Genomic DNA, 12676 nt, shown 5'->3' on the forward strand with positions numbered 1-12676 from the left:
CAGAAGGGGAAGAAAAAACTCAAAAGCCCAATTTGGGGAAAATTAGAAACCTTCAGAAGGGACCACAGGAGGGAGGAGCCGCCTTCCAGGCCCACAGGTTGAAGTGGATGCTGCGTGTACCAAATACAGACAAATAGAGTCACAATGGAATTGGCAATGAGTAATTCTTGCAATATATCAACATTTTTAAATGTGAAGGTAATTTGCACTTTGGGTCAGTTAGAAATATGAAGTTGATGCGCAATTTCCTTTCGAGGGTTACAAAAAAGGATGTCATGGGCCAAATGTGAAGGTAATTTGCACTTTTGGTCATTTAGAAATATGAAGTTGATGCGCAATTTCCTTTCGAGGGTTACAAAAAAGGATGTCATGGGCCAAGTCTAGCCCCCAAGCCTTGAGTTTGACACCAGTGCTTTATACGCTGAGATTGGTGAATGCTGGGAGAGAATCATGTTTTAATTCAATGCACATGAAGGTGATATCAGTCATAAATCATAAATATACTGGCAGTTATGGAATAATAACACACATGTATTTTTTTTCCTATCCAATGAATGTTCTGTTTTGTTTCCAATTTTTAAAAAAGGATCCATTCCAAACTAGCATTATAAATGCCACAAGCAGAGTAGTGAATATTGGGAACCAAAGTGGATGAAAAATCTTTTTAGAAATTAAAATATCTTTAGCTTTGCAATGGGTCTCAATTTCCCATTATCTAGGGTTTTCTCGGCTTCCAGTTGGGGTTAAAGTGGCTGCATAGAGGCTCCCAGCACTGGTAATAGCTCTTGTCAAGCTTCTGGCACGTCTCCAGACCCCACTTGGTCACAGCCATACTGAAGGACGACTCGAACATGAACGCCTGAAGAAGGCAAAAAGGAAGAAAATGTCAATTTGCCCCATACTATTCGTAAGCTGTTTCGATCAAACGTCTTACCATGGTTCCTTCAGCCACTCGTTCGGGTTTGAGCTCAGCCACGGCGTTCTTCTCAAAACATTCAGCGTCAGGGCCGTGTGGGGTCATGATGCTGTGGAGGCTGGCCCCTCCCGGCTGGAAACCTTCCTCTTTGGCTTCATAGTGGCCCTTGATGAGCCCCATGAATTCACTCATGCAGTTACCTTAAAATAACAGCAGAGGAAGCTATTGCACAACACTAGGAGCTTTATAGTGTAACATAGTAAACTTAAAAAGGCGTGTATCTATCTACCCTCGGGACTTACTACCCTTAAAAAGATGACCACAAACGACCACCATATTCATATTTCACGTATTTTCCCAAATGTACAAAAATATTATGCCTTACGGTGATAATACGGTGGACGGAAGGTGTGGTCGGCCACACCCCAGCGTGGAGGGAAGATGACAAAGTCGGCAATGGCCACACCAGGTCTGGTAGATTTGGCCGTCAGCACGGTAAAGATGGATGGATCCTAAAATAAGATTAGCAATGAAAATGAACTCAAGGAAGTGCTGGATATATATATATATATATATATATATATATATTTTACAAATAAGACTCACCGCATGGTCGAAGGCCACACAGTTGATGACCATAAAGTTGTTGAGATTGTACTTGTATGGTGTGTAGTTGCCGTGCCAGGCGGCCACGTTGAAGGGAGAGAAATCCTAAGAACATAACAAAACATGACAATTCGACCAACGGCACAAAACAGATTAAAGTTTTCACAGAGAGGACCAACAATGAATGATGTCATTGTAGTGTGGGGTGGTGTTGCACAACATAAAGGAGGTATGGGAGGGAAATAGTCATAATGAAAGTATTTTGTGAAATAAAATGCGCTTGTCCTCTTCTGTTTGTTCTTTGTGAGGCAAGTTTGGGTATAACTCAGTAATTGGCAACAAAAATCAAACTTTCACAAACTTTTATCATTTCAACGATCATCGCGGTTGATGGAAAGGGGGGGGGGGCTATGTACAACAGTAACAGTGGGTGCAGAGCTATTTTTTTTTTATCTTGATTGTTAAAAAAAAGCAATTTTGTAGCATTGCTCTGTTGAGAAAAAGAAATACAACAGCAGCAGCTCTAAAATCGATATAGTTCATTACAACTCAAGCTGTCTTCTTGACCTTGACACTCTTTACACACACATTACCACGTACGCTTCCACACACTGACAATAAGTCCTGGTCCATGACATAAGCTAAATCAACTAAACACAAGCACGTAGACTGGCTGTTGCACTCAAAGATCTTTGGTCAACCTGGTGCACAATTATTCCTGAACATTCACTTGTGGTGGCTAAACTAGATTTTATTAAAATGAATTGGAAGAGAGTTGCACATACACACAAACTGTACAAAAAAAAACATATTGGCCCAGTCAAGCAAATAATAAGTTAATTTGAGCAATTTCAGTTCTCGGCAGGGGGACAAAACAGCAGGAAAAGATGGGAGCATCTTCCCTGAGATGAGCCCACCTTCCCCCCACGGAACCATGCATCAGAAAAAAAGAACCTGCCACCTTTGACCCACTGGCTCCTTCTCATACATTTTTTGTTTGAGGAAATTTTCAGGAGGAGGTGTTGGGAATGATTCCCTAAGTCAAATATGTCACAAGAAACACCTTATTAGTTTTCCCCTCTGCAACTCATAAACATCTTAACTAATTATGAGTGATTAAGATGCATAATTGAGGTGGAAACATTTTGATATTAAATCACCAGGGATGGTAAATTACTCAGCGATGACGGCTAATGGATCGCATGCGTTCCTGGGACAGTTTCATCGCTGTTAGTCACTGTCGTGCTTTGCTGGTGTTTACTGAAGCGCATGCGAACCTCAAATGGGGTAATAGGGCACAAACTTGGCACGCTGGACAATTTTGAAGTACAAGTACACAAAAAAGCACACAAAACACCTGTTGGCAGGCGAAGAGCTTCCCTTGGTATTTATTGATGATGGTGTAACCTGTGGACACATGACGGTCCTCGTACCATGCCACCGGACACAGGAAGTCTCTTGGATTGGCCAGACCGTTGGCGCCTGTAAAGAGTCACACAAGTATAGAAAATTCTGTACTTCAATCAAATTCTCAATTCAATTCAAAATACATTTTGTAAAGAATAATTTAAAAAAAAACACTCGTAACACTTTTAAATGAATCATATCAATTTTAGCAGTTGAAAATGTGAATGCAGTTCTTCTATTTGGCTGGGATGATGCTGGTATGCTGGTAAAGAGTGCGAAGAGAGGTCTTTTTAGGTTTGTTTTTTTTAATTTACATTTCCAGTGACCTTGGCATCATTTACAAGTCCATACGAGCAATAATGTTTATTTTTGAATTTTTAAGAATGTTTTAATTTTGAGAATCCATGTATATATACATATATATATATATATATATATATATATATATATATATATATATATATATATATATATATATATGAGAATATGTACTATATTAGCTGTAACTAATGTTTTACTATATGTTTGTTAGTTCTACGGCGTGAACTGTTGGTGGCAATGTGTGGTTGAAGCGTGTAAAGTTGAAAAGTGCAAAAGACCACAGTAAAAATCGGTGAACAAAACGAGTGCCTTGTTCGTGGACAAGCTCAGATGGGATATTGAGAAAGTTTTTTTTTTTTTTTTTAATTTCTTAATATCCCAGCTGAGCTTGTCACATTTTGGTGAATTTTATAGTTTGTCAAAAATCGATACTAATGGTCAGCCCATGCATGTAGACTGGCCCAGTACAAAACCAGGAATATTTTAATTCAAGTTTCAGTATAAAGAGATAGGGTTTAGGTGGTGTGAATATTGTGAAACAATTCACAAAATACAGTGGATCCCCGGTCTACGAAATCCCTGCCTAACGTTTTTTTCAGCTTTCGACGTGATTGGGGATATTTTTTCGTCCCCTCTTTACTGTATTTTTCCCACTTTACAACAAAAACAACTGTCCTGACCCTAGGGGTTGGCTGTATTTGTGTTGTCTCCATTTTCAGGCGTTTTTGGGTAATTGCTCTTATTTTCTGGTCCTGTCAAACTGTCTGTGCTGCAACGCATCACTCAAATGCTGGTCTGCTATTGGTCTGTGTCACAGCTCCCTAAGATAATGATCTATTGGTCGGCGTCACTGTCAAAATAGGGACTGGATTGCGTCTGAGTGCTTAAAATAACTATTTATTGTGCATTTTACTGCTTAATTCAAACCTGAATGGGTGAGGCATAGGTCACTTGGTTGTAAGTGATGCTAAAACGAAAATTAAAAAGATGATTTATATGGAAACGAAGCTGGAGATAATCAAGAAATACAAAGAATGCTAAGCTAGCCTAGCCTAGCTAGGCTACCCTCACTAGGGATTATCGCACCGTATATAGAAATATAGAAATAAATCCTTTCTATATTTTTTATTTATGATGTTTATTGATTGTATACATGTATATTATATACCATATACCATTTTTTAACATGTACATACAATTTTGATGTTTTTACCTGGGGTTTTACATGCATTAACGAATTAACATAGGTTTGGATTGCCCACCATACCGTGAATTCGCGTTACGATCCCAACCACGGAACGGATTAATCTCGTATACCAGGGGCCCACTGTATTATGTCAACCATCAAAATTATACATATGGGCTTGTGCTACTCAATCAGATATAGGGACACCCACCGATAGGCCCAAGATCAGGAAGTTCAAAATGTGCTCCATACACCTCCAGGATATAACCTCTTGTTTCTCCAAACACGTCCACACTGAAGCGCATCCCTTGCTGGAGTGAATGCAGTAAATATGGCAGGATTAAGAGGAACGTTGGACAAAAGACTTTACACCTATCTGTTTTGACCATCTACAAAAAATAGTGCGAGACAGTAAATTTAACCAATTTAATAAATGAATTCATCATTTTAAGAATTGAAGATCTTAAAATTGGGAAATTGAGATTTTGCAAATAAAAAGAATAAAATAAAATGTATATATATTATTAATATACTGTATATACATATATATATATATATATATATATATATATATATATATATATATATATATATATATATATATATATATATATATATATATATATATATATATATGGATATACAGTATCAGTTCGAATGAAAAGAGAGCTCCTCAATGCGCTACGGTGCTTTTAAAAAACTTTTGGAAAACACGAGTGGATACACTACAACTCAGTGCCAAGAGAAAGAGCCCTCCATAAAGAAAAGGTGAAGAAAAATCAAAGATATTGAAAAGACTGATTGATTTTGACCACCGTTTGTTTTAGTGAGTGCAAGGTTTTTCTTTATTTATTATTTAATTTTTAATACATTTGTGCTATTTTATTTCATTCATATTCAATTTATAGTAAATAAATAAAATGACGTTCCTCTTATATTAAACTGCGATTTGTAATTTGGACTTCATAAAATTTTGTGGATATTTATTTTAAATTATTATTAATTTTTTAAAGTTTTGACAGCATCACGTATAATGCAGGTTTAGTGATGTTTAAAAGCTCCGGAAAATAGTCTGTGTAGCCCAGTAATGCGTACGTGTGCATGGGGGGGGCTATTTATGGAGAGTCTGACATCACATCAAGGCGTAAGTCACGGCCCGCCACTGTGTGTGTGTGTGTGTAGGTGTGCGTGTGTGTGTGCGTGTATTTATATATATTTATGTATTTATGTATTTATATATATATATATATATATATATATATATATATATATATATATATATATATATATATATATATATATATATATATATATATATATGTTTTGTTTTTTTTCATGACAGCATGCACTGAAGGCTCCGGTAAAGAGCTTATGAATGTTACTTGTCATGTAACTTAACTGAGTCTTGAGCATAGGATGTCATTTTCAGTCAATGGCAAGTAAAAAAAAAAATGCTTTTAAAGATATCAATTGTACATGATTAGAATAATTTAGTTAGCAAATTAAATATACACAGAAGATTTCCTGTTTTACTGCAAAAAATGACAAATGGACTATAACTTTAAGCAAAATACGCACAAGCTATAAATGCTATGTTCCTATTATAACTGATTTTAAATTAGAAGTCATTGCTTTTGCCTTTTGAATTATTTCCACAGGATTTTTTTTTTAAATACCGTATTTTCCGCACCATAAGGCGCACCTAAAAGCCCAATTTTTTTAAAAAGCTGATGGTGCGCCTTATAATCAGGTGCGCCTTATATATGCATCAAAATTGAGATTGGGGTTGGTAGATGGGGAATGAACTGATAAAGTAAGCTTCACCTGTTTCTTTTGTGTGTTTACAGTTGAAAAAGGTTGGTCATATTGACAATGAGTTATTATGCTATTGAGAGTTTAGAATTATTATTTGAGTTATTATTGTTATTACTTTGAGTATTACTACATTGTGATTGAAAAAGTTTTAAAACGTGTCATTAATTGAGGGTACGCCTTATAATCCGGTGTGCCTTATATATGGAAAACGTTTTAAAATATGTCATTTATTGAGGGTGCGCCTTATAATCCGGTGTGCCTTATAGTGCGGAAAATACAGTAAATCAAATCTTTTGTTAAATCTTTGTTGGGTTTATTTTTCCCATTAAAATTCATTAGGAGAAAATCAAGATTGTATTTTGATTCCAGATGAAAAGTAGCATAAAAATGTTTTCTTACGACAATCAAAGATTGACAGGTGTATCTCTATAGCCCTGAAATGTGTGTCAGAATACTTAGTCCATATTGTGCAAACAATTCAACCTCTCAATAAATGTCCAAAAAAGTGTCAGGAGATTGCAAAAACCAGCAAGAAAATGTACCTGAATGACACAGATCTCGTTGGGCTCGACCATCATCTTGCCAAACTCTGTGGTGATCAAGAGCTCGCCCCGCTGTGGCACTATCGAGACAAACAGTAGATGGACCGGCAAAAAGAAAACATGAGGGACTAAGCGCGCTCAGAATTGAGCAATCAGTGTTCCCGTGTCAGATAATGGTGTAAACATCCCTCCTTTATATTTTGCTCACCGATCAGAAAGTCTCCATCGGAGTTGTTGAAGCATCTGGAACACAGGAAACAAGAAACAACAGTGGGTCCATCTTTTCAATTTAACGATATACTCGGTCTGCCTGTTCCAAGATAGTAGTCCTAAATCGAGATTGACACTGTCAGAGTGCTATGTTGAGGCAATAGTTTCAATAAAGTGATTCCCAATTTCAGTAAGCTGATTTGGATATTTGTACAGTATTCATATCATATCACATCAGTATTTGATTAATAATGTATCATTATTCATCTATCCAGCACAATTAAATGCCTTTGCCAAAGATATAATTAACCTGTGTATACACCTGCATATACAAGTCATTACAAGTACAAACTTCAGTAACTGATTTACTGCCAGCCCAGTAAAATTGATCTTTGATGTCTATAAATAATAAACATCCGTCCATTCTCACTTGTTCATCATGGAAGTGTTGCAGGTGTACACATGGATGCCAATGCCGTTTCGAGATTTAGCATCCCCAGCACCGCAGACGGTGTGCAGACCCTGAAAATTCACACACCATAATCAATTACAGAAACCTTCCTTTTAAAGTCGAAACATTGAAAAGGACAAAGTGGTAAACCCACCGTCACAAAATCGACTATCTTCTCTGTAGACTTGGGAATGGAAAATGGCCGCCATCGTAGCTATAGGAGAAAACCAACAGAATCTCACGATTCAGCTAAAATAAAGAATGTTCAATACGAGGGCTCCAAAAACTTGCCATAATTTCAGAGTTAGTAGCATAGTACTCACTCAAATTAGCAAACAGCAAAAACAAAGATGAAAATAAACCTAAAGCTGAAGTCAAGTCAAACCAAACTCAGTTTCCAAATGTCACAAGACAAAACGCAGAAAACGAATGAGACATGACATTTGAGGAAATGTGATGTAATTTCTAAATCAACATCAAGTAACAAAATGGGCGCTCCCAGAGATGGACGAAACTGGTGTATTTTTGTGCTTTATTCATATTTCAGAAATACAATATTAATCTGAAATATGAGGATAGTGGGACTACAACATATTACTGAAAGGACAGGTTTCGGCTTTTACCCTTTTTTCCCCCCAGACAGAAAAACAAGGTTCAGTAGCAATTAATATTCATTTAGCAGAGGTGTCAAACTCATTTTGTCGCGTGCCATTTTGTAGCCACAACTTTCCTCATTGGGCCGATATGATGGGAAAACCAGGTCCATTTTATTTTCTTGTAGTATTATTACTACTCACAACAAATTGATGGCTTAGTACTTTTGAAATCAGAAGTAATGCAGTTTGTTGATTTACTTTTTGACCTTACCATAACAAAACAAACCCAAAATATTGCAAGATCTCAACTTTATTATTTATTACACGTGACAAATTAAAATGTTGTAACTGGGATTAGCAAGGGTCATGGAAATGTAAAAGATTTGCTTTTGCGAGCCACATAAAATGCAGTGGCGGGCTAGATTTGGCGCCCGGGCCTTGAGTTGGACACCTGTGATCAAGGTAATGAATTCTACAAAAAAAATAAATAAAGGAACTGATTAGTGTGTTTCCACATTACCTGGTTGGGATCGGGTTCCACCTCGTCCCACTTGTCCGTCAGATTCCCACAGGCCACGGGGACGAAAGGCTTATGCTTGACGGATGGGAGAATGCGATAAAGCCAACTGTAATGAAGCCCGATTACTTAGATATCCAGTTCATTTGACTGATGGAAAGTGGGTAAATATTAGAAAAAGAGGGAGACCTCCTCTTATTGGCTGGTCGCGGACAAGTGAAGGCGGAGCCAGACAGCTGCTCAGCATACAGGCCGTAGGGGCACACCTGAGGATTATTCTACAGAGACATATGGTGATGCATTCAGGAGCCATCGTGGAAATGAGCATTTCCCAATACAAATTCAACTTTTGTGTCCTACCTGTCCTTCGGGTAAAGATCCAGGGCAGCGAGGGTCTTCCGAGGAGAATTCGTTCCCAAATCCACACAAGTACTGCAAAAGAGAAATTCAACAAGACAAACTCACACCACGCCGCTTCATTGTAATGCAGGATAAATGTGTTCATGCTGGTTACAATTAAATTTTGAAGGCTCATCATTAAGTATTTTCCTTAATTGTTGTCATATTGATTCACATTAGATTTGTGATAAAACAAAGCGCAGTCATCCATTGTTTGATTGTTCTAGGAGTCTAATTAAACTGGCTTCCTCCAGTGTACACTTTTAGTGATATTTCAATTATGATTGCTTTATGAGACAAAACTATTGCTAAACCTGCGCTGACTCCCACCAACCTATGAAAAATGGCATGCATAGAAATGTTGCTGAGTCATTGTTGTGCACAAATGTGTTCCATATGTATCTTGCTGCGCTTTTTAAGCCTCTATGTCTAAAAAAAAAAGTTAACATAGCTTTTAACTTTTATTAATGGACTCTTTACAGACTGAGTGTCTTTGTTTTGGGACTTTTCCTTTAATAATTTAACATCTCCATGGTCACATCTGGGCAGATATGAAATGCTGCATGCTGATTGGTTAAGCGCAACACCACCCGTTTTTCAGTCTGCCTGCTTCGCTTGAAGTCATTCTAGTTTGTTTATTGCACTTTTCATTTGACTTTTTACACAAAAAAATAACTGATAAGGTTAAACCATGTATTCATGCTTTCCTCCAAATTTCCAAAATACAAATTCATATGCATACTATATGACTAAGATTTAGGGGGCACCCACTTGTTTTTAACAAACTTGACAGTGTTTTGGAGAAAAAACGTGCTGCCTTACCTTTAATTCAGCCATTCTGCTGTCTGTCCTTGAAGTAGTTGTAACAGTTACACAAGGTATAAATGAATGACTCTCCACATTCTCCTGGAGCAAACTCCAGTGTATGCCCAGTGTGCGAGGACGAGGGGGCTGGATTTATTCTCTTTGTCAATATGGCTTCAATTAGGTAGCCACAGACTGTGTGACGCAATAAGAGTGGGCCTATGGCGAAAGAGGGGAAAGGACAGACAGGTCAGAGGTGGCATGGAACACAAACACATAAGTGTTCCATGCTACTGCAACAAAAACCAAGTTTCAGAGGATTTGCATGTAATAAATACGTAGATCATTAGATCTAGTCCAATTGCAACTATTGTGGTAAAACACATGTTATTAAGACGATAAAATGAGCATTCGACAAGACCTATAACTCATACAATCCCAAAGATACATTTTCACTTAACAATCAATCCCAGATACTTTATTTATTTATTTATTTATTTACTTATTATCGTCAGAAAACTATTTTGAGACATTCCTTTGCCCTCATTCTTGGAAAACACTGTAAATGAGTGTTGAATGTTTGGACTCTGTAAAGACGTACTCTATAAATTGCTTAAAAATGTGCTTAAATTGAAGCACAAAATTAAGAAATATTTCTACGGTCTTTTGGGGCAATTTTAAAGTAATCGTTTAGTGTGATTATACTGTAGTCCAATAAATTTAACTTAAAAAAACACCCTAATGGCACATTTGATAAAAGAAAAACGATATGCATTCTTTGTAAGAAGGAGTCTGCATACCACAGATTCAGCTCAAGTTTAGCCTACCACATAAATGCAAAGCACTCAGCTGTGACTGCAGTCACAGGTAACCGAAGCAACAAAGGCACTAATGTAGCAAGACGTAGCAAAACTCTCTGCAAAAATAAAGACCACACATTTGAGTATGCCCATGACAGACAAGATGGACAATGTTATATATTAGTTATTTTCTAATTATTTGGTGATTCACAAAAAAAAAAAAAAAAAAAAAAACCAGCCCCATTGGTTGTTGTACATCAATTTTTTCATCTGTCGCAATGACATAGTCTATTAAACTGGTTGAGAGTTTTTGCCCGAAATTTTTAGGTGAGATTAAAAAGAGATTAATCGGATAATTTAACAGCAGAATTTAATTAATTAATCCCTCAATTATTTTACCTATTGACAGCACTTAAATACTGTTCTGAAAAAATGTACATTGACACAATTCAAACGCATTTTCAAATAAAAGATTTAAAAGGAACATTAATAACTCAAAAGTAGATTTCCCAAATTACAAGAAGACTACATTGTGCAATCAATTAAAAAAAAATTGAAACGAATGCTTTGACAAAACAAAGAATAGTTAGAAAAAAAAAAAATGAAATACCGGACGGCTCGTTGGTTCAGTGGTTAGCACGCCCGCTCATACCTCAGGGACCTGAGTTCAAATCCATCTTGTTCCAGCCTTTCTATGTCGAGTTTGCATGTTTTCCAAGAGCCCGCCTGGGTTCTGTCCGGGCCCTCCAGCTTTCTCCTACACGCCAAAAACATGCATGGCAGGTGTACTGGACATACTAAATTGTCCTCACATATGATTAGATGTGTGGATGGTTGTTCTTCTCTGTGTGCCCTGCAATTGGCTGACAACCAGTTGAGGGTGTCCCCAGCTTACTGCCCGAAGTCAGCTGGGATAGGCACCACCAAGCCTACGAGCAGCTATAGAAACTGGATGGATTTAAATGCATCTAGTTTGGCGCTGTGGAAGACTGTTTAGCAGGTCCCGGCCGTGGTGGCTTTGATACAAGCTCCACACTTCCTGTGTTGAGCTTGCAAGTTCTTTTCGGGCCTGCGCAGGTTTTCTCCGGGTACTTCGGTTTCCTCCCACGTTCCTGTCAGGAAATGACATGGAAATAGGAAAAGTACAACCAAAACTATGCTCTTAATTAGCCAAGTACAACCAAAACTCAAAGTACTAAAAGAGACGGTGATTCGTCTGGAACAACGGAACAAGGTGACAAACAAAACAACAAGGCAAACAGGGGATGGAGTCTGCAAAAGAACAACTATTAAATAAAGAATCAATTGAAATACTCAAACCGCGAGGTAGATAAGCTTGTGACATTAAAGCACAAACCAAAAGACAAGGAAGCAGAATGCAGCTGGGAAAACCTCTGGCTAGAAAACTCGAAAGGCACCACTACGGATGGCGAGTCTATAAGTTGTACCTTCTTTGTAAGAAGGTTGATGTATGATAATGTGTCCAAAATTACAGTATTTTCTGCACTATAAGGCGCACCGGATCAATTAATGACATATTTTAAAACTTTTTTCCATAAAAAAGGTGCACCGGATTATAAGGCGCACCCTCAATTAATGACATATTTTAAAACTTTTTCAATCACAATATAGTAATACTCAAAGTAATAACAATAATAATTCTAAACTCTCAATAGCATAATAACTCAATGTCAATATGACCAAACTTGTTCAACTGTAAACACACAAAAGAAACAGGTAAACCTTACTTTATCAGTTCATGCCCCATCTACGAATCCCAATCTCAATATTGATCCATATATAAGGCGCACCTGATTATAAGGCGCACCATCAGCTTTTTAAAAAAAATTAAGGCTTTTAGGTGTGCCTTCTAGTGCAGAAAATACGGTAGTTTGCTTGTTGATCCAACAACTTGTGACTGTGGATAACATGCTAGCAAATATTAGGTCTTCATCATATTATATAGTGCTGCATTTTCGTTTGTGCAGCAGGTATTTCCGTTGAAATTAATAGCTTTTGTAATTCAGTTTTATGATTGATTTAATGTAATTAGCATACGTTTTGGTACATTTTGAGCCCTCTCACCCGGTTAGCAGTAAAAATCTC

The 12676-nt window shown here is 37.2% G+C and overlaps 1 protein-coding gene across 1 annotated transcript; it reads right to left on the minus strand.

Annotated features, from left to right (window-relative positions):
- Positions 1–435: 435 nt before the first annotated feature.
- Positions 436–9946, minus strand: hgd (homogentisate 1,2-dioxygenase). The gene is made up of 14 exons (XM_088401744.1): positions 9789–9946; positions 8928–8999; positions 8757–8845; positions 8571–8676; positions 7609–7668; positions 7434–7525; positions 7002–7036; positions 6794–6873; positions 4648–4747; positions 2880–3004; positions 1523–1627; positions 1302–1428; positions 935–1116; positions 436–859 (listed from the first exon to the last, which is right to left on the minus strand). The coding sequence occupies exons 1-14, from the start codon at positions 9801–9803 to the stop codon at positions 716–718; spliced, it is 1332 nt and encodes a 443-aa protein (XP_088257870.1). The 5' UTR covers positions 9804–9946; the 3' UTR covers positions 436–715.
- Between the last annotated feature and the right edge of the window lie 2730 nt (positions 9947–12676).

Source organism: Hippichthys cyanospilos, chromosome 19 (genome assembly GCF_059441005.1).
Source record: "Hippichthys cyanospilos isolate Australia breed blue-spotted pipefish chromosome 19, RoL_Hcya_1.0, whole genome shotgun sequence".
NCBI lineage: Eukaryota > Metazoa > Chordata > Actinopteri > Syngnathiformes > Syngnathidae > Hippichthys > Hippichthys cyanospilos.